This window comes from Ascaphus truei, chromosome 5 (assembly GCF_040206685.1).
Source record: "Ascaphus truei isolate aAscTru1 chromosome 5, aAscTru1.hap1, whole genome shotgun sequence".
Classification (NCBI taxonomy): Eukaryota; Metazoa; Chordata; class Amphibia; order Anura; family Ascaphidae; genus Ascaphus; species Ascaphus truei.
The window spans coordinates 295,067,372-295,092,216 of NC_134487.1; the positions used below are offsets into that span (position 1 = coordinate 295,067,372).

Consider the following 24,845-nt stretch of genomic DNA (forward strand, 5'->3'; position numbering starts at 1 on the left):
TCTGTAGCAACCAAAGGATGATTAGTACATTAAAAAAAAAATGGCATTAGGTGTTGAAAAAAAAAAAAGAAGAAATGCAGACAGTATTATCTAATATTACAGAACTGATTTTATATATATATATATATATATATATATATATATATATATATATATATATATATATATATATATATATATAGCATAGTTACCAGTCCGTAAACTAATAAAGGAGACAGCATACAGCAAGGAGTAATCCAAAAGTGATGTATTCAAAACACACTGTTACACGAAATATATACAGTATTGAGTTTTTGTTTCTGCAGCGGTTTAACATAAATCTTAATTTTTCAGTATTATTTTGGCAATGTGTTTCTATCTTAACGCTTCCCTGAGTAGTTAATGCTGACCCCTTCCGGAAGCTGAAGGGTTAATTTTCACAGATGGATTCCAGAACGCGGCTTTCATTAAGACATAAAAAGGATCGGAAGCTCCAGCTAGACATTAAAGTCAGCTTTGATATATCCCTAACTAATTCAGTCTTCCCCGTTTGCTCCTTTAAATTCCAGCAGCCGTGCCTGGAATATGAAGGCAGAGACTTGGAAGTCGCTGTCAGAAAGAGGGTTTCATCTGCCCTAAATAAAAACATTGTATGTTCTGTCGCGGAAATGCTGCCACGTTCACTCCGGAGATAATTCCTTGCGAACAAAGCAGCGACGCGAGATAAAAATACAATCCTGCGAGGACCTTGTGGTCTGCAGTCTACTAACCGTCTATATATGATCCTAAATCTGTTTGATGAGCGTTCATAAAGAGAACCCATATAGTAAAAAGTGGCAAATCAGGGTTCATAACAAATGTTGATCCCTGTATTCACATGTATAAATGCATGCAGACAAAGCCACTTCAAATGTGCTCTGGAGTACACAACCTCAGGTAATTATGTAATAACTTGGAACACAGTCCTCTGTAAGTATGTTACATTGTTGTTGTGTAGATCAGGGGTGCTCAACTCCAGTCAAGTCACCCCCAACAGGTCAGGTTTTCAGGATATCCCTGCGTCAGCACAGGAATCAGAGAAATTAGCCATTAACATGTTACATTTTTGTCTTCCCTGCTATTTTTGTAGTAAAAGGATAAAAATAATAGAGGGGACCGTTTATTCTTCATAATGGCAATAAAAATAATGTTATGCGGAAAAATACTTGGGGGAAGGTACTCTTTCTGCCGCTTTCAGAGTGACTGAGTACTTATTGTGTTTACTGAAGAGTAATGCTTCACAGGAATATATGTCTTAAGTGCATTGATGTCAGCAATACAATAAACAACGGAACTGCAATAAGTGGAGGCGGATGCTATTTCAACGTCTCTCAGGGGAGGCCCATGCTATGCAGCGCTTGTGCTAAACAGCTATCGCTGCTGTGAATAGTGAAGTGTGCTCACAAGTGGCGTCTCTGGAAACCCACGCTCGTCACAAAACCTCACCTTTTTATTTAAAGGCTCCATCCGCCTCTAACTTCCTGTACCTCACTGAACCATCTCTCTTCCTGTATAACCAGCTCCTGGGTTGGTTGTAGGGTATTGTCAGTTTGTTTATTTTGATAATACGGGGATTAATAATGTAATGAGGACATCAAACATAGTGCAGACTAGGAATTTCTGTTCGGAAGACCTTACCATTCAGAGCTGCTAAACAGATTAAAGGGGCAGTCCGACTAAAAACACACACACATATATATATATATATATATATATATATATATATATATATATATATATATATATATATATATATATATATATATATACACATACAGTATGTATATATATAAATATATATATATACAGTATATATATATAAATATATATATATACATATATATATATACAGTTAGCTCCGGAAATAATTTGACACTGATACAAGTTTTGTTATTTCGGCTGTGTACCAAAATAAATTAAAGTTACAGTTAAATAATGAATATGGGCTTAAAGTGCAGTCAACCAGCTTTAATTTGAGGGTTTCACATCCAAATTGGAGGAAGGGTTTAGGAATTACATCTCTTTAATATGTAGCGCCCTCTTTTTCAAGGGACCAAAGGTAATTGGACAATTGACTCAAAAGCTGTTTCATGGACAGGTGTCGGCTATTCCTTCGTAATTTCATCATCAACTAAGCAGGTAAAAGGTCTGGAGTTTATTCCAGGTGTGGCATTCACATTTGGAAGCTGTTGCTGTGAACCCACAACATGCAGTCAAAAGAGCTCTCAATGCAAGTGAAACAGGGCATCCTTAGGCTTCAAAAAAAAAGAAAACCCATCAGAGAGATAGCAGGAACATTAGGAGTGGCCAAATCAACAGTTTGGTACATTCTGACAAAAAAAGAACGCACTGGTGAGCTCTGCAACACAAAAAGGACTGGACATCCATGGAAGACAACAGGGGTGGATGATCGTAGGATCTTTCCATGGTAAAGAAAAACCCCTTCACAACATCCAGCCAAGTGAAGAACACTCTCCAGGAGGTAGGCATATCATTATCCAAGTCTACCATAAAGAGAAGACATCACGAGAGCAAATACAGAGGGTTCACCACAGGGTGCAAACCATTCATAAGCCTCAAGAATAGAAAGGCCAGATTAGACTTTGCTAAACAATATCTAAAAAAAGCCAGCCCAGTTCTGGAACATCATTCTTTGGACAGATGAAACCAAGATCAACCTGTACCAGAATGTTGGGAAGAAAAAAGTATGGAGAAGGCTTGGAACGGCTCATGATCCGAAGCATACCACATCATCTGTAAAACACGGTGGAGGCAGTATGATGGCATGGGCATGAATGGCTTACAATGGCAATAGGTCACTAGTGTTTGTTGATGATGTGACAGAAGACAGAAGCAGCCGGATTAATTCTGAAGTGTATAGGGATATATTGTCTGCTCTGATTCAGCCAAATTCAGCGACGTTGATTGGACGGCACTTCACTTTACAGATGGATAATGACCCAAAACATACTGCGAAAGCAACCCATGAGTTTTTTAAGGCAAAGAAGTGGAATATTCTGCAATGGCCGAGTCAATCACCTGATCTCAACCCGATCGAGCATGCATTTCACTTGCTGAAGACAAAACTTAAGGCAGAAAGACCCACGAACAAACAACAACTGAAGACAGCTGCAGTAAAGGCCTGACAAAGCATCACAAAGGAGGAAACCCAGCGTTTGGTGATGTCCATGTGTTCCAGACTTCAAGCAGTCATTGCCTGCAAAGGATTCTCGACAAAGTATTAAAAATGAACATTTTATTTATGATTGTGTTAATTTGTCCAATGACATTTGAGCCCCTGAAATAATGGGACTGCGTATGAAAATGGTTGCAATTCCTAAACATTTCATACGATATTTTTGATCAACCCCTTGAATTAAAGCTGAAAGTCTGCACTTCTATAGCATCTCGGTTGTTTCATTTCAAATCCATTGTGGTGGCGTATAGAGCCCAAATTATGAAAATTGTGTCAGTGTCCAATTATGTTCGGACCTAACTGTATATATATATATATATATATATATATATATATATATATATATATATATATATATATATATATATATATAAAGGTGTAGCCCTGGTAAGATTAGGGGCTATATTTCTTTCCTCCTCCTGGCATAATCCCTGTTAAGGGCAGGTTGCCAGGAGTTATCATGGGTTTTCCCCACTTCAAGCACTTGCCCTGAATGGTGGAGGTAGGTCACCTGACCCTGTGTCCAATCAAGAGACACAGGGGCGGTGCCTGCTGATATCATAAAGAGCAGTGCACTTCCTATTTAGTGTGTGACAAGTCAAGAGTGAGATTAAAGTCTGAGTTAGCTAGTGAGGGGAGGAGAGTGATCAGCTCATGAGTAGAGCTGATAGGAGATAGTGATGTGGACCAAATAACTCTTACCCTGCTTAGGGGGTAAGGGAAGAGCTAGCCCCACTCTGGATGGCCCTTGGGTCCAGAGTGGAGGCAGGGACCATCACAAAGGAGAACAGCTAGTGGACATAGTATATCAACTGTACCTGTCTGCTGTTGCTGGAGACTGAATAAAAGAGTCTGCTGTTAAAAGGATAATTGTGTGAGACTGGAATCTCCCATCCCTGTGAGGGGATTCTATGGTAGGGATTCCACCCCGTATCCCTGGGGCTTACTACAGATGGAGGCGCTGCACCACTGAAGGAGAAAGAAGGCATCCACCCTAGTAACCTGTCCTGTTGTTCCCCCATGTCACCACGGGAGACTCAGACCCTCCTGTTGCAGCAGGTATGCACCACACTAAGTCATGTAGCCAGAACACAGAACACCTTAGGGGACCTGATCTGCGATTGGGTGGGGGTCTATGGGTTACATATATATATATATATATATATATATATATATATATATATATATATATATATATATATATATATATATATATAAATAATTTGTAGCATCGGCCGAATAAAAGCATTTCGGTATTGAGTATTTGTTTTTGATTGATTTAATACATATTTATTTTGATATCTCTGGAGACCTGTAAATAAGAAGGCAGCAGAACGATGATAATGTAACAGCCATTCATTTCCATGGTTTCTTTTTCTTCTAAGTTAAATCAACACTGTAAGTACGGATATAGGATAAAGTATCTGTTATCTAAATTTAGCATAGGGTGAACTTGATGGACGTACGTCTTTTTTCAACCTCATCTACTATGCAACTATTTCTGTTGTGACAGCTTTTTACAAGCCATTTTATGCTGTCCACAGAAGTGTTTTTACTTTCTTTATATTTTTAAAGATGCAAACCCAATTAACATTGAGCTAACCACACCATAATGTAAAGAAAGGTTCCATGCTAAATCTTTTACCACTCATCTTCAAACTAGACCCTAATGAGCCTTGCACTGCATGATGGGACAGCAATGCAGAGGGCCCCTCTGCCAGTGAAGAGGTTCATTTTAGTTTTGCGGTTTGCTACATCAGAGAAACGCTATGGCAGAATCCCCTGCTCGTCTATCACTGATTATTACCTCCCGTTCCCAAGTGAGGGCAGTGACATTACCAGCCTGGACTGAAAGCTTCAAATGATGCTATCTGCCATCTTACTATATCCCAGACAGCAGGGATTTGCAGAGGGTCTCTGTCCCGCTTAGCATAGACCTGGGTAGCAGCAAAGAATGAGAAATGAATCTCTAAATGGTGCTTCCAATATCCAGGTTTAAGTGGTAGCAATATACAGTAGCTTAAGAGTCCAGGACACGATATATATGCACTGAGGAGGATGTGATAGGGTATACAGCTCACAATAAAAGCCTAACAAGGACAAGCATACAGGAGACACCACTCAAAGTGAATGCAGGGAAGAGCCCATAAATAAAAGAACTACCCCTATAAACACCCTTAAGAGGGGTAATCTACTCATCCATAGGCTGGAGCCCTGCAAAATACATCTAAAATCACAAGCAAACATGAATAATCGATCCGTAGGAGTAAATGTAATTTTACTCACAATGCTGCATCTGTGCTGTTCCTGGAAGTCGCGTCAGTACGTAAGTACAGGTAAGACAAGGAACAAAATGGTAGAGCACGGCTGCAAATAGGGCTGGAGGCTGATTGCAAAGGTAAAAAATGCTTTACTAAAGAGCCATTGATAAAGCGCCATTTAGGCGTGAAACGTATCAGGCGACCTCCTTTGTAGCTGTTGCTACTATGCATCTTTAATAAAGCATTTTTTACCTTTGCAATCAGCCTCCAGCACTATTTGCAGAAGTGCTCTACCATTTTTTTCCTTATAGACCTGGGTAGTGTTGGAAATACCTGCAGTAATATGGGTATTTGCCAATTTAAAAAGATATATATATATATTTAGATTGTAAGCTCTCTAGGGCAGGCATTTATTTTCCCTGATTTTATGTTTGTTGGACTTTTTGTAATATAATTCACTGTATTGTATTGGCCCTTTTGTAAAGCACGGAGTACACCGTGGGCGCTGTATAAATAAAGATATACAAACAGTACATGCATTTAGAGTATAAGACACTGCACCTTAAAGCAAGATGATACTATATAGACTAATTTCAGGGAGTATAAACACGTCAGTAGTTTTCTTTCACAGGCTGTAATAATTTTGTCTTCTATTAATGAAAAGTCTTTTTAGTGACTTGGCCTGTGATGCATCACACCCAGAACACAGCCTCTCTCCTCTCCTGCATCACACCCAGAACACAGCCTCTCTCCTCTCCTGCATCACACCCAGAACACAGCCTCTCTCCTCTCCTGCATCACACCCAGAACACAGCCTCCCTCCTCTCCTGCATCATACCCAGAACACAGCCTCCCTCCTCTTCTGCATCACACCCAGAACACAGCCTCCTCTCCTGATTCACACCCAGAACACAGCCTCTCTCCTCTCCTGCATCACACCCAGAACACATCCTCCCACATCTCCTGCATCACACCCAGAACACTGCCTCCCTCCTCTCCTGCATCACACCCAGAACACTGCCTCCCTCCTCTCCTGCATCACACCCAGAACACAGCCTCCCTCCTCTCCTGCATCACATCCAGAACACAGCCTCCCTCCTCTCCTGCATCACACTCGGAACACAGCCTCCTCTCCTGCATCACACCCGGAACACAGCCTCCCTCCTCTCCTGCATCACACCCAGAACACAGCCTCCTCTCCTGATTCACACCCAGAACACAGCCTCCCTCCTCTTCTGCATCACACCCAGAACACAGCCTCCTCTCCTGATTCACACCCAGAACACTGCCTCCCTCCTCTCCTGCATCACACCCAGAACACTGCCTCCCTCCTCTCCTGCATCACACCCAGAACACAGCCTCCCTCCTCTCCTGCATCACACCCAGAACACAGCCTCCCTCCTCTCCTGCATCACACTCGGAACACAGCCTCCCTCTCCTGCATCACACCCGGAACACAGCCTCCCTCCTCTCCTGCATCACACCCAGAACACAGCCTCCCTCCTCTCCTGCTTCACACCCAGAACACAGCCTCCCTCCTCTCCTGCTTCACACCCATAACACAGCCTTCCTCCTCTCCTGCATCACACCCAGAACACAGCCTCCCTACTTTCCTGCATCACACCCAGAACAGCCTCCCTCCTCTCCTGCATCACACCCAGAACACAGCTTCCCTCTCCTGCATCACACCCAGAACACAGCCTCCCTCCTCTCCTGCATCACACCCAGAACAGCCTCCCTCCTCTCCAGCATCACACCCAGAACACAGCCTCCCTCTCCTGCATCACACCCAGAACACAGCCTCCCTCCTCTCCTGCATCACACCCAGAACGTAGCCTCCCTCCTCTCCTGCTTCACACCCAGAACACAGCCTCCCTCCTCTCCTGCTTCACACCCATAACACAGCCTTCCTCCTTTCCTGCATCACACCCAGAACACAGCCTCCTTCCTCTCCTGCATCACACCCAGAACAAAGCCTCCCTTCTCTCCTGCATCACACCCAGAACACAGCCTCCCTCCTCTCCTGCATCACACCCAGAACATAGCCTCCCTCTCATGCATCACACCCAGAACACAGCCTCCCTCCTCTCCTGCATCACACCCAGAACACAGCCTCCCTCCTCTCCTGCATCACTCTCAGAACACAGCCTCCCTCCTCTTCTGCATCACACCAAGAACACAGCCTCCCCCTCTCCTGCATCACACCCAGAACACAGCCTCCCTCCTCTCCTGCATCACACCCAGAACACTGCCTCCCTCCTCTCCTGCATCACTCTCAGAACACAGCCTCCCACCACTCCTGCATCACACCCAGAACACAGCCTCCTTCCTCTCTTGCATCACACCCAGAACACAGCCTCCTTCCTCTCCTGCATCACACCCAGAACACAGCCTCCCTCCTCTCCTGCATCACACCCAGAACACAGCCTCCCTCCTCTTCTGCATTACACCCAGAACAGCCTCCCTCTCCTGCATCACACCCAGAACACAGCCTCCCTCCTCTCCTGCATCACACCCAGAACACAGCCTCCCCCCTCTCCTGCATCACACCCAGAACACTGCCTCCCTACTTTCCTGCATATCACCCAGAACACAGCCTCCCTCCTCTCCTGCATCACACCCAGAATACAGCCTCCCTCTCCTGCATCACACCCAGAACACTGCCTCCCTCCTCTCCTGCATCACACCCAGAACACTGCCTCCCTCCTCTCCTGCATCACACCCAGAACACAGCCTCCTCTCCTGCTTCACACCCAGAACACTGCCTCCCTCCTCTCCTGCATCACACCCAGAACACAGCCTCCCTCCTCTCCTGCATCACACCAAGAACACTGCCTCCCCCTCTCCTGCATCACACCCAGAACACAGCCTCCCTCCTCTCCTGCATCACAACCAGAATACCGCCCCCCCTCTCCTGCATCACACCCAGAACACAGCCTCCCTCATCTCCTGCATCACACCCAGAACACAGCCTCCCTCCTCTCCTGCATCACACCAAGAACACAGCCTCCTCTCCTGCTTCACACCCAGAACACAGCCTCCCTCCTCTCCTGCATCACACCCAGAACACAGCCTCCCTCCTCTTCTGCAACCCACCCAGAACACAGCCTCCCTTCTCTCCTGCATCACACCCAGAACACAGCCTCCCTCGTCTCCTGCATCACACCTAGAACATAGCCTCCCTCTCATGCATCACACCCAGAACACAGCCTCCCTCCTCTCCTGCATCACTCTCAGAACACAGCCTCCCTCTTCTGCATCACATCCAGAACACAGCCTCCCTCTCCTGCATCACACCCGGAACACAGCCTCCCTCCTCTCCTGCATCACACCCAGAACACTGCCTCCCTCCTCTCATGCATCACACCCAGAACACAGCCTCCCTCCTCTCCTGCATCACTCTCAGAACACAGCCTCCCTCCTCTTCTGCATCACACCACAACACAGCCTTCCTCTTCTGCATCACACCCAGAACACAGCCTCCCCCCTCTCCTGCATCACACCCAGAACACTGCCTCCCTCCTCTCCTGCATCACACCTAGAACACAGCCTCCCTCCTCTCCTGCATCACACCCAGAACACAGCCTCCCTCTCCTGCATCTCTCCCTGAACACAGCCTCCCTCCTCTCCTGCATCACACCCAGAACGCAGCCTCCCTCCTCTCCTGCATCACACCCAGAGCAATGCCTCCCTCCTCTAATGCATCACACCCAGAACGTAGCCTCCCTCCTCTCCTGCATCACACCCAGAACACAGCCTCCCTCCTCTCTTGCATCACATCCAGAACACAGCCACCCTAACCTGCATCACAACCAGAATACAGCCACCCTCTCCTGCATCACACCCAGAACACAGCCTCCCTCCTCTCCTGCATCACACCCAGAACACAGCCTCCCTTCTCTCCTGCATCACACCCAGAACACAGCCTCCCTCCTCTCCTGCATCACACCTAGAACATAGCCTCCCTATCATGCATCACACCCAGAACACAGCCTCCCTCCTCTCCTGCATCACACCCAGAACACAGCCTCCCTCCTCTCCTGCATCACTCTCAGAACACTGCCTCCCTCCTCTTCTGCATCACACCCAGAACACAGCCTCCCTTCTCTCCTGCATCACACCCATAACACAGCCTCCCTCCTCTCCTGCATCACACCCAGAACACAGGCTCCCTCCTCTTCTGCATCACTCTCAGAACACATCCTCCCTCCTCTTCTGCATCACACCCAGAACACAGCCTCCCTCTTCTGCATCACACCTAGAACACAGCCTCCCTCCTCTCCTGCATCACACCCAGAACACTGCCTCCCTCCTCTCCTGCATCACACCCAGAACACTACCTCCCTCCTCTCCTGCATCACACTCAGAACACAGCCTCCCTACTTTCCTGGATATCACCCAGAACACAGCCTTCCTCCTCTCCTGCATCACACCCAGAATACAGCCTCCCTCCTCTCCTGCATCACACCCAGAACACAGCCTCCCTCCTCTCCTGCATCACACCCAGAACACAGCCTCCGTCCTCTCCTGCATCACACCCAGAATACAGCCTCCCTCTCCTGCATCACACCCAGAACACTGCCTCCCTCCTCTCCTGCATCACACCCAGAACACAGTCTCCGTCCTCTCCTGCATCACACCTAGAACAGCCTCCCTCCTCTCCTGCATCACACCTAGAACATAGCCTCCCTCTCATGCATCACACCCAGAACATAGCCTCCCTCCTCTCCTGCATTACACCCAGAACACAGCCTCCCTCCTCTCCTGCATCACTCTCAGAACACAGCCTCCCTCTTCTTCTGCATCACACCCAGAACACAGCCTTCCTTCTCTCCTGCATCACACCCAGAACACAGCCTCCCTCCTCTCCTGCATCACACCCAGAACACAGCCTCCCTCATCTCCTGCATCACTCTCAGAACACAGCCTCCCTCCTCTTCTGCATCACACCCAGAACACAGCCTCCCCCCTCTCCTGCATCACACCCAGAACACTGCCTCCCTCCTCTCCTGCATCATACCCAGAACACAGCCTCCCTCCTCTCCTGCATCACACCTAGAACATAGCCTCCCTCTCATGCACCACACCCAGAACACAGCCTCCCTCCTCTCCTGCATCACACCCAGAACACAGCCTCCCTCCTCTCCTGCATCACACTCAGAACACTGCTTCCCTCCTCTCCTGCATCACACCCAGAACACTGCCTCCCTCCTCTCCTGCATCACACTCAGAACACTGCCTCCCTCCTCTCCTGCATCACACTCAGAACACTGCCTCCGTCCTCTCCTGCATCACACCCAGAACACATATTATCACTTGTCCCTTTATGACCCTAATTCTCCTAATGCCTCTCCCAGAAAAACCAACTATTTCACATGGATCTGTATGGTGGGTTTCAGCAAGTGCCAGAGAACAGATGCAGGAGGTGACCAACTCCAGTCCTCAAGGGCCACCAACAAGTCAGGTTTTTTAAGGATATCCCCGCTTCAGCACAGGTGGCTCAGTCATAATGATTGAGTCACTTGTGCTGAAGCAGGGATATCCCCAACACCTGGCCTGTTGGTGGCCCTTGAGAACTGGAGCTGGCCGCCCCTGTATTAGTGGGTGACACCGGTGTTTTTATCTCCCAGTGGCGCTCTTTGTAGACTCACCCACCCCTTCCAGGGAGTTAATGATTTGTGATCACGTACAGTCACGTACAGTAAGATTCGCAGGATGCGGCTGCGCCAGGAAAGCTGCTGCTCTGCGGATCCCTGTTTTTACCCCTTTGAGCACCGCCGGGCCAGCGTGTCATGTGATCGCTCCGCCATTATTGATGGAACGGAAGGACACCTACAAGGAGAGTCTACATTTTGATGAAATAGTCAAAAACCAAAGAAGCGGTCAAAATAAGTGGCATTTGAAGTCCTCCGTGACACTTGCAAAACGGTGATTTTCTGTTTAAATCTCAGGTATTTCACTCGAGTTTTCTTGGTGCTTTTAATCAGGGTTCTTCTTTCTGTTTGGGAATCGCGCCTTTGTTCAGTGGTTTTAGCGCTAAAATTGCATATGCAAATGAGATGTTTTTTTTGCTGATTTTTCTGCATATCTAATTTTTATTGAACTAGGCAAAGTATTTGAAAAAAATTTTTTTTTCCCGGTGGGGACGACTCTGATTTCTGCTCGCACAGCCCAAGCTGCTTTATCAGAGTGTATTGAATAGGGGCCAGGAACCGCAATTCAGTCGCCTGTGAAGCCGCGTGCCAGTGCTGCAGAAAGGAGCTTTTTGCTCCCTGATGATGACTGCGGCTGGGGACGTTGTTATTGCTGCTACTGTACACAGACTCCTGAGGGCTGGAGTTGGCCACCTCCTGCCCTAAAGGGCCACCAACAGGTCAAGTTTTCAGGAGAGCCCTGCTTCAGCACAGGTGGCTCAATCAGCGGCTCAGTCAATAGCTGCGCCACGTGTGCTGAAGCAGGGAGATCGTTAAAACCTGGCTTGTTGGTGGCCCCTGAGGAGTTGCCCAACCCTGCCTTAAAAAGGTCTGAACTCGGCTCCTCAACAGAAGCAGTGCGGTTTGTATATTCCGCGCAGTAAGGCCTTTGTGTTTAACCCTTTGAGTGCCGCAGGGGCCGCGGTGCCAGCATGCCACGACCCCTCCGGCACAGCGCGGTGGTCAGGTGACCGCGGTGGCACTTAGCCCGTCAACGCAAGAAGAGTCCTCTTTCCCTAAAAAAAGCACTCTGCAGGCATGAGGTAGCCATGATGTTATTAGGCCCCCGGAGTGCCGGGCCCCGCGACGCACTGACTACATCCAGGGGCCCCCAAAAGCGTTCAATGGACCCCCAGGTACAGGATGAAATAACTGTTACAATGTGGAGTGCTTTGTGCATTCTCTGCATTGTAAGTGCGCGTGGCCACGACTCGTGGCACCTTTGACACAGTGCACTGTGTTCATTCCTGGAAGAGAAGGAGTATGGGGAAGGGGCGGCCTGGCCTGGCGTCTGCTTCCTTTCTACCTTTGTCCTTATATTGATGAGTCATTTGTGCAAACGGTACTGGATTTTCCCTCTGTTTCTGCATGTGAAAAGCAAACCTTATGTTCTGAGCACAAGTAGCCAAAATATTGCTTCGGCTTCAGCCTTGGCATTTTTAATTGGGATAAACATTATTATCAGGTTAGAACAACCAGCAAATATCTAAATATGTATAGAAGCACGAGAGAGCACTCACAATGAAGCCGTTTCTGCTAGTTCTAACTAACATACATATATATATTCAAACACACACACACACACACAAGAAAACAGGACAGGCACTCCAAAATCCAAAGGTGAAATGTATTCCTCAACGTTTCGGCTCCCAATGGAGCCTTAATCAAGATCACCTTGATCTTGATAAAGGCTCCATTGGGAGCAGAAACGTTGAGGAATAAATTTCACCTTTGGATTTTGGAGTGCCTGTCCTGTTTTCTTCTATCTGATGTGCAGCCTTGCTGACACCTGGATGGTCTGCACCCTGTATACCACCTGTATCTACACATATGTGAGTGCCTGGTTTTCTGGGCTGATATATATATATACACACACATACACACACACACACACACACACACACACACACACACAAACAATTCGGCAACTGGCACTGCGTGGTCATTACTACTATTTTTAAATGACCACCAGGTCTGGAAGCCTCAGCATCTCTCTACTCCCATTCTCCTGGCACGACCTGGAGGATATGACATTTTACATACACACAGCAATCTACTGGATCACAAAAAGTGGACAGGATATCCCGGAAGATGGTCTAGCCAGTGTCATATGGAACAATACATTCTTTGTTATCATATTCCTCTGTCCTGTGCTACTATCTTCACCACTTTTTGTGATCCAGTAGATTGCTTTAACAATTCTACCATGCACGGTCTATGCACCTTAAGGCAATACATGTTGTGAGTGCGGCCATTTTCTCATCTCTCTTTACATACATACATACATACATACATACATACAAAGATATATATAGCTCAGCCTCCACCCAATGTCCTAGAATTCCTCAGTGTTCAGACTGGAGCCTCACCGTGAGTCCTGTAAATAGGTTTGTGTGCATAGTTATGTGTATTAAGGCTGTACTGCCACCATTTATTGTTTTCAGTTAAAGAACCTTCACTATATAGTTAGCGCCTATATTAATGGCCCAAGATTGTTCACATCTAGGAAGAGGAGTAAGCATGTGTTTAATAGTAGTTCTCAGCGTAGAAGCTCTGGGGCATGATCAGATCTGCCCCATTAGAAGGTCCTAAGTAAACTTCCGACCCAATATGCGTGGACGACGTCGGCAGTACACAGAGTGATGGGATGCTGATCCTGAGGACAGTGTATTCACACCATAGGCCCACTTCAGATGGGGCACTACTGACACTATGCAGGAGTTTGACAATCTAACTCAGGGAAACAAGTATAAGTACCGTCCCAGTGTAGGAGTGAGAGATACCAGGGGAAGAAGCACAGAGTAACCATGCTGTTTGACAGCAGTTCATGTCTGAAGTGAAGTCTGTCTCTTATATGGTGAGCATGATGAATACAGCTCGTGTTTGTATTATAAAAGTTCCTGGCTCCCATCTTTATTCTATCAGCATATCCACGCCCAGCCTGCACCCACCCAGCACCCTGACCATGTATGTGAGCCCGAGCACAGCCGTGTGTATATATACTGTATCCAACTCCATGTAAACGCGTTTAAATCTGGGCACGGCTATATACATATATATTACAGTTTTATTATTGAGCATCACATACTGTACATGGATCTGGATGCAGCTTAGACATAGTATAGTCTATAGGTCCCTTGAAAGTATTTCCTCACCTGTAGTATCAGCAGCATTTGAATGATGGAGGGGGGGACGCGCGCCCGTGGCCGGCATATGGCGTCGTCCAGTTTAATATTAAGGGCTATGATGTTCCTGAAGTGCAGCAGGGCCAGCTGGCGGATCGAAGGCTCCTTCCCCTACAACCAGATGAGCGGAATAACACACATCAGCAAACACCAGGAGCATACGGCAAGCCCCACACACACCCACCAGGTCATGCTTAACCTCGTCACTGCCAGAGGGAGGGGCATTTCTGTCCCGTTTGGTGGCAAAGGGGTTAAGAGGCTGTCCCCTTTGACAAACATGAAGCAAAGGCAGCTCCAGTTATGTGGGGTGCTTCTTATTTTCTGCTACTAGGGCTGAAGGAGCGGCTCAGTGAGTCAAGAAGCTGACCGAGGGGAACCTGGTTCAATTCCCGGTGACAGCTCCTTGTGACCTTGGGCAAGTCACTTTATCTCCCTGTGCCTCAGGCACCAAAAACATAGATTGTAAGCTCTGTGGACTGTGTCTGTAACAATCCTATGAGCTGTGTACCGCGCACTGTACTGTAATTGTGACGCACTTTGAATCCCGCTGGGAGAAAAGCGCTACATGAAATAAAGTTATTATTAAATCAGGTATATTTAGGTAGCTTGTACGCTGATGTTTTGGGGGGGACTGGCTTTAGTGCCTCCCCTTCGTGTTACGTCATTGTATATTGAGAAGGAACTGCCACGGGCAATGTGTCCTCACCCCCTCACAGGGGATCCAACAAGTGATTGACACTCATTTATAAATAATAATAATATAATAGCGCTGACAGTGTACGCTGTGCTGTACATATAATTATTTTTTTACAGGCACGAGTCCCTCCCCGAAAGCTTACAATCTATTTTTTGGTGCCCGAGGCACAGGGAGATAGAGTGACTTGTCCATGGTCACAAGGAGCTGGCACCGGGAATGCTGCAGTTGGCAGTCACACAGGTTAAACCCTTTCCTTATGCAGCGCGCTGCTGGACACAAGGTTTGCACGTCCAGGTGTGCTATGCTGTATGACCAATGCAGCCTTCACCTGTACAGGATAGAAGATTGCCTGGAGCATCGGGAGGACGTCGCTGAAAAAGAAATCCCAAGTCTCTGCTAAAGAATCCAGGAGCTTCTGCCCTGTAATTTCAAACACAAAGTACTGTATGAGTAAGAGAGAACACAGCTGCATCCTTCTCTAGTGCATCTCATCCTAGGTACAATGTCCCCTGCCAAACACACATCATTAAGCCCCCAAACACAGAGGGTGCCATGGTGCACCTTTCCTTGCACTGTCAGGATTTTTTACACCAGGGCTTATAAGAACCACAATAAATACAGTACATGTGTGTGCATGAACTATTTTGTGGGTGCGGGTGCTGTACATACGAAATCAGTAACATACATACATTGTAATAATGTAAAAATGTATAAACTCAGGGGGTGGCAGCACCCCTACTTCCAGCCCCAATGTGTGCTTGTGTGCATATACGTAGATGTGAATTTGGAGGGGTGTTGTGTATCACTCCTAGTCTTTTGGGGTTAACTCTCGAGTGTGGAGCACAGTTATGAGATCCACCGATTCAAACAAACTCACTGGTGAATGTGTGTATGGTTTGCAGCCTAGAGTGTAGCATTGAGCTGCAGCAATTTGACACGTGTCTGTCTTTTGCCAAACCATGTTCTCAGCGGGACGCGGAGGAATGCAGAAATACACCTCATGGTTTGCAAGGAAAAGACGTGTTAGTCATACGAGACCTTGTTTAATCTCATTGTCATACCGAGGGCTCTGAGCTTCCTGTGCTGGCAGGACGCAGCTGCACTAAAATTCGGAGGCACCTTTGTCCGTTAGGTGCAAGCGATTCGGAACAGCACTCATACTGTAAAAAAGCAACTGGCATTGCCTGATCAGTACTATTCTTTATAAAGGACCACCAGCTCTGGAAGCCTTAGCATCTATCTGCTCCCATTCTCCTGGCATGGCCAGGAGGATAATAGGACATTTCTATAGTTGCAGTGCTTTAATTAACTAAAACTAAGGGGTGGGGGTGTTAAAGAGAACTATAAGTATACATACTGTACAGATACTTTGACACATGTATAAGTAGCTGGTGGTACAGGAAGTTCTGTTACTTTGTTATGTTGGTACAGAATGAAATAACATGGCCCATCGCTGCTTTATATTACAGCTAATAGGGTCGGATATGTTTAGGGATTTTCATTTGCCCTTTTCCCCCCATTAAAGAGGCAATACAGGTATGCTTTATTTTTGGCACATTTATTTTAATTTTTAACATAGGTTTGAAGCAGGGGGTTCCCTGGGCTGAACCCCACTAATTTCATCTCCGGGGACCCCTACTTCCATAGATGCTTACCTCCGTAGGGGGTGCTGGTAGCTGCTATTCTTGGCTATCAGGGTTCACATCATGGCGGAGATTCCAAACTCCCGCGCCCTGCGGGCCAATAAGAAGCCGTGACGTCATCGGGTTCAGCTTCCTATTGGCTTGCGTCACGTGGGAGCTTTAAACTTTAAACCCGAGCTGGAGCTGCTACCGGATCCCCCATATATCTGTATCTCGGGAAGCAGGGGGTCCCCAGAGCTGAAATGAGTGGGGTTCAGCTCCAGAGACCCCCTGCTTCAATCATTGGATTCCCTTAGAGTCCCCAGAAATATAATTTTACATCAATAAATCTTAGACAAATACTGCCACACATTTTTAAGTGTCAAAGTATGCACCATTTGTACTTCACCGAATGTGCTGGTTTTGGGGAACGTTTGAGAAGGGCCATTGGTAGATTTCTCATTAGGTCAGGGCCCAGGGCAGAAGATTTGTGGGGGCGAAATACCGATGCCCCCGCTCTCTTCCCCACTGACTGCTGGTGGAGAGCGCGGGGCCTCTGTAAAGGTCTCTTACCTTCTCTTTCGTGCCGCCCGCCGCTTTCTGCAGCCTCAAGTGACGCTGCGAGATCACGTGGCGATGCGTTGTCATGGAGACGCGTCGTCACAGCGTCATTTGACACCGCAACGCTGCAGAAGGAGGAGGGGTATGTGCCTATGGGCATCAAGATTTTAAACCCGCCACTGGGCGGGGCTGATAACCTCCAGTAATTAAGGTCGGGGGGTGATGGAACTGCCCCTGTTCCAATTCAAAACCTTCCACAAAACACCCACAATATTGCTCCAGGCGCAGCTCACCTTCGTAAAAACGAATCTTGTCCCGCAGTATCACCATCCCCTTCGTGAGAAGCTGGTTCTGCAAGAAGAAAAGGGAATCTATTGTTAATATAACATGAAAAATATATTTATTCCGAAGTCTACGCTGATTTTTCTTTCTTCTTCTATAAGGACGGAGCGTTCGGTTACGCCAATGCCGAAGATAAATATTTCCAGGTGAAAAGAAATGCAAACCGTGGTCAAAAAGAAAAGGAACAGGACAATGACTGCATAGTTACATTAAGGGAAATGGGGAATTGGGATAACAGTGGTGCTCCAGTCCTCAGGACCCTACCCAACAGGTCAGGTTTTCAGGCTATCCCTGCTTCAGCACAGGGGGCTCAATCAGTCCCTGCTTCAGCACAGGGGGCCCAATCAGTCCCTGCTTCAGCACAGGGGGCTCAATCAGTCCCTGCATCAGCACAGGTGGCTCAATCCGTCCCTGCTTCAGCACAGGTGGCTCCATCAGTCCCTGCTTTGACTGCGCCTCTGATTGAGCCACCTGTGCTGAAGCTGGGATATTCTAAAAACCTGACCTGTTGGGGGGGGGTCCTGAGGGCTGGAGTTGAGAACCCCGGCAATAGGAAAAGCTTCTACTTTAGTAAGAATATTAACAGATGGGTAATTGTGACCCTACCCAACTGACTACCCACATACTGTACCTTTTGTATGTGACACATCCTCTTCTTATTAATAAGTAATAAGGAGATTTACTTGCACGCACCTGAAGGTATTCGGTGAAAAAGGATCCCAGCTCAGTTTTCAGCAGCCGCCTGTGACAGAGGGATGGGGAGGTTACTGGGGAGGTTACTGCCCGTTCACAAGTAGGAAGAAAAACAGATTAGGGGGAGAGAAAAAAAATGAGTGTTCTCTGTGTTTAATCTGAGCATTTTACACGCCAGATGTTGAATGAAATCGAATTCCCTAAGTATGAGGATAGGAAAAGCTACAAAATAACCCTGTTATTTGGTGACAACTGAAGATTTATAGCCGTTTTATTAGTTAATAAACTTGGTAAAGCATTACCGGAAAGCTTCATAAAAACTAGTGCATTCCATTAAGGAAGGCGGCAATTTTTTATTGCTTGATTCAAACAGCTTGTTAAAGTCAGACCTTGCAGGAAAAGCGAAAGTGGAACGTGACATTAAAACATTAAGCCCACCACCAACAAGATACTATAAACTTGTGAGTAGACACTTCTTGCTGTTGTGTACATTTTGATAAATATCTCTTGATATTACACCGACTACGGGGGCTGATGTTTTTAAGTCTGGAAACTGGGAAATGTCCTCGGGTGTTCGCAATAAAATGAGAACTGTTCATGGGCAGTTAAAGCAGCTGTCTATACAGATGTTTTTTTTTTAAATTCCATTTTTCCCCCTTTAATATGTGCATCAATATAATCCTCACAATGATAAGTAATTAGCTGAGTTGCTGATAGATCCGTTCTCTGTGATCGATCAGTGAAGATTCGCCTCGGGGGTTCACTAAATGGCTGTCAGTGCAGCAGAAGAGGACCAAAGATGCAAAGTTCTATGGTGAAGATCATTTGACTTGGCAGTCACTAGATACAATTGGTGCACTGCTAGAGAGAGGGCAGGGCTCAAAAAGGGGTGTGCCAGAGCCTGTTTCAGAAGAGGAAGGGGATGTGACTTTGTAAATGGTTGCTATAGAAAGAAAAAATGCAGTTAAATTATAATACAAATATATAAAATACTACAAGTATTTTCTCACAGTACAGAAATTATTATTTTTTTAAAACACACGTAGGATATTGCTTGGTCTGCAGCTTTAAGAGACCTCAATTTATCCTATGCTTTTGGTTTAGAAACAAACCTAAATCTGAGAAATAATTTCTTACATTTCTTTTATCTAAAGGTTATTTTTATGGCTATCATGTTATCATTCAACACTCCTAATAATCACTGAAAATGTAATATTTTTGCAGTAGCTCACTGAAAGCTTCCGCAAAGGAAAGACTAAGGTCACTTATAGTTTCCTATTACATCAGCCTTAAAATAACTTTTCTTACATTGACCGATCAAGCACGAGGGAGGTTTCACGGAGACTCTCAAAATGGTTGGTTTTCAAATGACAAATCATGAATTCCTCTAACCCAGTAGTTTCCAACTTTTTTTTTGGTTAAGGAACCCTAGTTCAAATTCTGAAGAACCCCAACCCTCTTTAATAGCGAGTCTGAGATCAGATGCATTGTAAGGAACCCCAACTCTCTCTAATAGCGAGTCTGAGATCAGATGCATTGTAAGGAACCCCAACTCTCTCTAATAGCGAGTCTGAGATCAGATGCATTGTAAGGAACCCCAACCCTCTCTAATAGCGTGTCTGAGATCAAATGCATTGTAAGGAACCCCAACTCTCTCTAATAGCGAGTCTGAGATCAGATGCATTGTAAGGAACCCCAACGCTCTCTAATAGTGAGTCTGAGATTAGATGCTTTGTAAAGAACCCCAACCCTCTCTAATAGCGCGTCTGAGATCAGATGCATTGTAAGGAACCCCAACCCTCTCTAATAGCGCAGATGAGAGCAGATGCATTGTAAGGAGCCACAACCCTCTCTAATAGCGCAGATGAGAGCATATGCATTGTAAGGAACCCCAACCCTCTCTAATAGCGCAGATGAGATCAGATGCATTGTAAGGAACCCCAACCCTCTCTAATAGCGTGTCTGAGATCAGATGCATTGTAAGGAACCCCAACCCTCTCTAATAGCGCGTCTGAGATCAGATGCACTGTAAATTCTTCTGCCTTTGGTCCAATTTTCAAATGACCTGAAAATTGCAGGGAACCCTTTAGGGAAGCTCGGGGAACCCAAGCGTAACTAGGAACCACTGCTGAAAAACACTGATCTAACCCAATGGTAGTGGTAAATAATGAATGCTTTAACCGTTTGGGTGACCTCGTAACGTAGTTACCATGTTATGGGGTTTGGCCCGCCAGGGCTAACCATGACGTCGTAGCGACATTATGGGCTTTTTGCTAGGGGAAGTCACGTGTGAAAGGGATCTGACTGGGAGATGATTGGAGAAGACTCCTCCTCTTCCATACGCATCATCTGTGATGTCACTATCAAATAAAAGAGCGTTCACGTGACAAGCCAGATGGGCTAGAACAGGGGTGCGCAAACTGGGGGCACTGGATTTTTTTTGGGGGGGGACGCAGCGGTTGCAAAGGCCCCACGCTCTTCCCCGAGGCATTTAAATTAAATGCCGGGGGACCGCGCGAGACCTCTACAACCTCAACTTACCGGGATTCAGCCGGCTTCTGGACGCGTCGCCATGGCAGCGCGTCATCAAACCCTCTGTTTCAAGAGATACATACCTGTAAAGGTAGCGCCGGTATCATGCCCTCCAGGGGATGATGTATTTTGGTGGTTTAAATCTTCAGCCAATAGGAAGCTGCAACGTCATACGTTGCTATTAGCCCGCGTGACATGGGGGGGGGGGGGGATAAATACCGCTGCTACCTTTCCCGGCATGTATTTTGGAAACTAGGGGGTCCCGGAGATTTATTTAATGTAGTTCATCCCCTGCTTCCTACCCATGTAAAAAAAAGGGGAGCGGGAGGTTAGAGGATGGACGGATCCTTTAAATAAAAAGCAAGATACTGTACAGGCATATCCCGGTTTAAGGACACTCACTTTAAGTACACTCGCGAGTAAGTACATATCGCCCAATAGGCAAACGGCAGCTCACGCATGCGCCTGTCAGCACATCCTGAACAGCAACACCGGCTCCCTACCTGTACCAAAGCTGTGAGCAAGCGGGGAGACTATAGAGCCTGTTACACATGCGTTATTTACATCAGTTATGCACGTATGGGACGTTTGCAGTACAGTACATGCATCGATAAGTGGGGAAAAGGTAGTGTTTCACTTTAAGTACATTTTCGCTTTACATACATGCTCCGGGCCCATTGCGTACGTTAATGCGGGGTATGCCTGTGTTACATAGTTACATACATGCTCCGGTCCCATTGCGTACGTTAATGCGGGGTATGCCTGTATATGATTTACCCTGACGGTGGCAAAAAAGGCCCCAATTGTGACGTAAAACTGATTTATATCGTCACATTTTACGTTCTTATGAATAACACCTCTACTTTTAAACTTTTTTTTTTTTTTTTGAAGGGTGGGAGGGCAGGAGGGTTGGAACGGTTACTCTATGCCTGTTTTAACTCTTTTGCTGCCAGAGCGGCCTGCAACTAATTGTTCTGCACCGGATTCCCTTCAGAACGAAGCTTCCTATGTTTGTCTATATATTGGTTTCTCAGCCATTAACAGAAGATAAATCTCTCTTTGGGCAGCCTGTCAAACCCATTATAACGGTATTGAGTTTACAGTTTACGCCAAGTTTTATTGGCCAGGTGAAAATGCAGATTGAATTTTGGCTGCGGCAAAAGTAATTTAGGCCCAAATGAGCCCCTTGAGTTGTATATGTGTATAACCTTCAAATAATATTAACCGGTGAAACAAAGCAATATAATCAATGGCCCTTGCGATAATGAGAAACACAGATTTATGGCCACTTCATTGTCTAGTTAATAAACACAAAGTAAGAAAAATGACATAAAAGCTTCATAAAAATAAAAGGTTGCAATTAAGCAATAATTACAGTTGGCAACGACCATAAAGTGTTTATTTGTTTTACTGCTGTGCTAACAAGAGTCAACTCCACTTATTAAAGAAAATCAGAAGTTACAGGAGACGCAACAGAAATAAATGGCCGCATAAATAGTAATAATAATAGAGCATTACTTTGTAGCAACGAAATCCAATGGGCGCTTCCCATTGCTCATTCTTCCAGACTCTCCGTTGCATTTGACACTATAGATGAGCAGTAGTCGACTCCAGCCCTCAAAGGCCAGTCGTTCACTGAGCCACCGATTGAGTGCACCTGTGCTGAAGCAGGGATATCCTTAAAACCTGACTTGTTGGTTGCCCTTGATGACTGGAGTTGGACACCCCTGCTGTAGATCATCTCTTCGTCCTCCATGCTCCTCAAACTACAGGTCTCTAATACAGCTCTCTCTTGGTACACGCCCTACGATAGCTCTCTAACCGTTCCTTCCGTGTTTTATTTGCTGGTTCCGTCTCCTCCGCTCACCTGACACTTTCTGTTGGGATCCCACAGGGCTCTGTACTTGGATATCTGCTACGCTCCCTCTATACAGCCTTCCTTGGTGAACTAATCCATTCCCTGGGTTTCCATGGCACTACTCTGGCTACCAACACAACACTCTCCACAACACAGCCCCTCTATACATCGCAGAACTGATCTCCAAATACTCACCCCCACAGGCCCTCTTCACTCTGCCCATGATCTCCTCCACTTCCCTCGTCACTTCCCCCACGTTCAATACGGCCTGTGGCTGAAACAGTCCCCCGTTCCAAAAACAATAGATCCCGAGCAATGAAAAAGCCGGATTGTCAGTGCCAAGGCTTTTAAAGGCCTTCTCTTATCATTCACATGCCACATCGGCAAAGGATTAGGGATGTTTTGTTCAATAAGAACAAAACTGGAATGAGTCTTGCACAGCTTGCTTCACTTGTTTCTGTTCATCATCTCATGTGGACACTAGGAAGCATCATTCAGCAACTCTCGGGTTCTGAGGGGTTTATTCCTTGACAAAATGAAGTAGTTGGTTTGAAAATGTTCTCCTTAAACTGACATGGGGGAGGAGGACCACTAATGTCTTCAATACAATGAAGGTTATGAGCCTCTTAGTTGCTATTGGGCAGGGGTGCACAACTGCAGTCCTCAAGCTCGCCCCTCCACCCCCCAACAGGTCAGGTTTTCAGGATATCCCAACTTCAGCCCAGGTGGCTCAACCAGTCCCATCTTCAGCACAGGTGGCCCAATCAGTCCCTGCTTTAGCACAGGTGGCTCAGATCTGATTGAGCCACCTGTGCTGAAGCTGGGATATCCTGAAAACCTGACCTGTTGATGGGGATTGAGGACTGGAGTTGAGCACCCCTTATAAAGGGCACTATACAGCAGTTTTCATATGCCAATGAATATGAAAAGAAAAGCTTCCACAGGCCCAGGTCCCCTCTTCTCAGCTGTTCGGCACATTCACGGTGCAGACGTCTAGTCCCAGACTTTATCCTCTCTCACGGCTCTTTTGTGGTCTCTGCCCTTTTGAATTAGGAACGTTCCTCGGGGTGAATTCAATAATGCCAAATTAGCTACTACTAAATCATTTATCTACAGTACAACCATAGGGACACGGTGGAAAGAACTATGAATATTTTGCATGTCTGATATATTGAATCCACCCTTTAATTGTTGAGTGGTAGTACAGGTCTAGAGTGACCTACAGGCCCCAGTGTTATCAAGGATCGGGTGCTCACTGCCACACTGTAGCAACTTCTCATTGTTAGCACAACACACCTATTGTTATGGAAGCTAGAAGAAACCCAGGATGGGCCCTATAATAGTATCTGTAGCTGTGGAAGAAATGTATCTCCGTTTTCCTTGATTCCATCAATCAGCCAGAAGCTATACAGATAAGCATCTATAAATACACGTTAATCTCTTGTTACTGGATATCCTGTTTCCTTCCCAGAAGCCCTTTTCATTCAATTTCTTCCTCAATGTTCAGACGTATAAACAACATCTTGAATATGATTCCGATTTGGCGGTATTTAACAAGGACACAAGAATGATGACTTCCCACCGAGATGTCAAGCTGGCAACTGTTCTCAGATGTAGTTCTGAGAGTTATGTCAATATCGAAGTATTTCTGTAATAGCTGAGCAAAGTAAGGTAGTGTTTGCTCCATTATTATCTGGTAAGAACTACAAAAATTCGGCCACTTTTCACTTCAACCCTTTTACTGGGAGCAACAAATAACGAGCTTGAAGATGCAAACCAAACAATATCCTACATGTGTGTTTTTTTTTTTTAAATAAATCAGTTCTGTACTGTGAGAAAATACTTGTAGCATTTTTTAACCAACTCTGAATTACATTTTTAATGTATTATAATGTAACAAGCATTTTGTGTTTCTATAGCAACCATTTACAAAGTCACATCCCCTTCCTCTTCTGTAACAGGCTCTGGCACACCCGTTTTTGAGCCCTGCCCTCTCTCTAGCAGTGCACCAATTGTATCTAGTGACTGCCTGGTCACATGATCCTCCCCACAGAACTTTGCATCTTTGGTCCTCTTCTGCTGCACTGTCAGCCATTTAATGAACCCCCGAGCCGAATCTTCGCCGATCGATCACAGGAGAACAGATCCATCGGCAACTTAGCTAATTATGTATCATTGTGTGGATTG

At 46.1% G+C, this 24,845-nt stretch overlaps 1 protein-coding gene across 4 annotated transcripts in view; it reads right to left on the minus strand.

Annotated features, from left to right (window-relative positions):
* PRR5 (proline rich 5) overlaps positions 1-24,845 on the minus strand; it is an 86,352-nt gene that overhangs the window by 9,837 nt on the left and 51,670 nt on the right. For all 4 annotated transcript variants that reach the window (XM_075602762.1, XM_075602761.1, XM_075602763.1 and 1 more), the window contains 4 exons: positions 18,269-18,317; positions 17,527-17,584; positions 15,379-15,470; positions 14,324-14,464 (listed from right to left, as the gene is read on the minus strand). In XM_075602762.1, the coding sequence (XP_075458877.1) occupies positions 14,324-14,464; positions 15,379-15,470; positions 17,527-17,584; positions 18,269-18,317 (340 nt within the window). The remainder of the gene's footprint in view (positions 1-14,323; positions 14,465-15,378; positions 15,471-17,526; positions 17,585-18,268; positions 18,318-24,845) is intronic.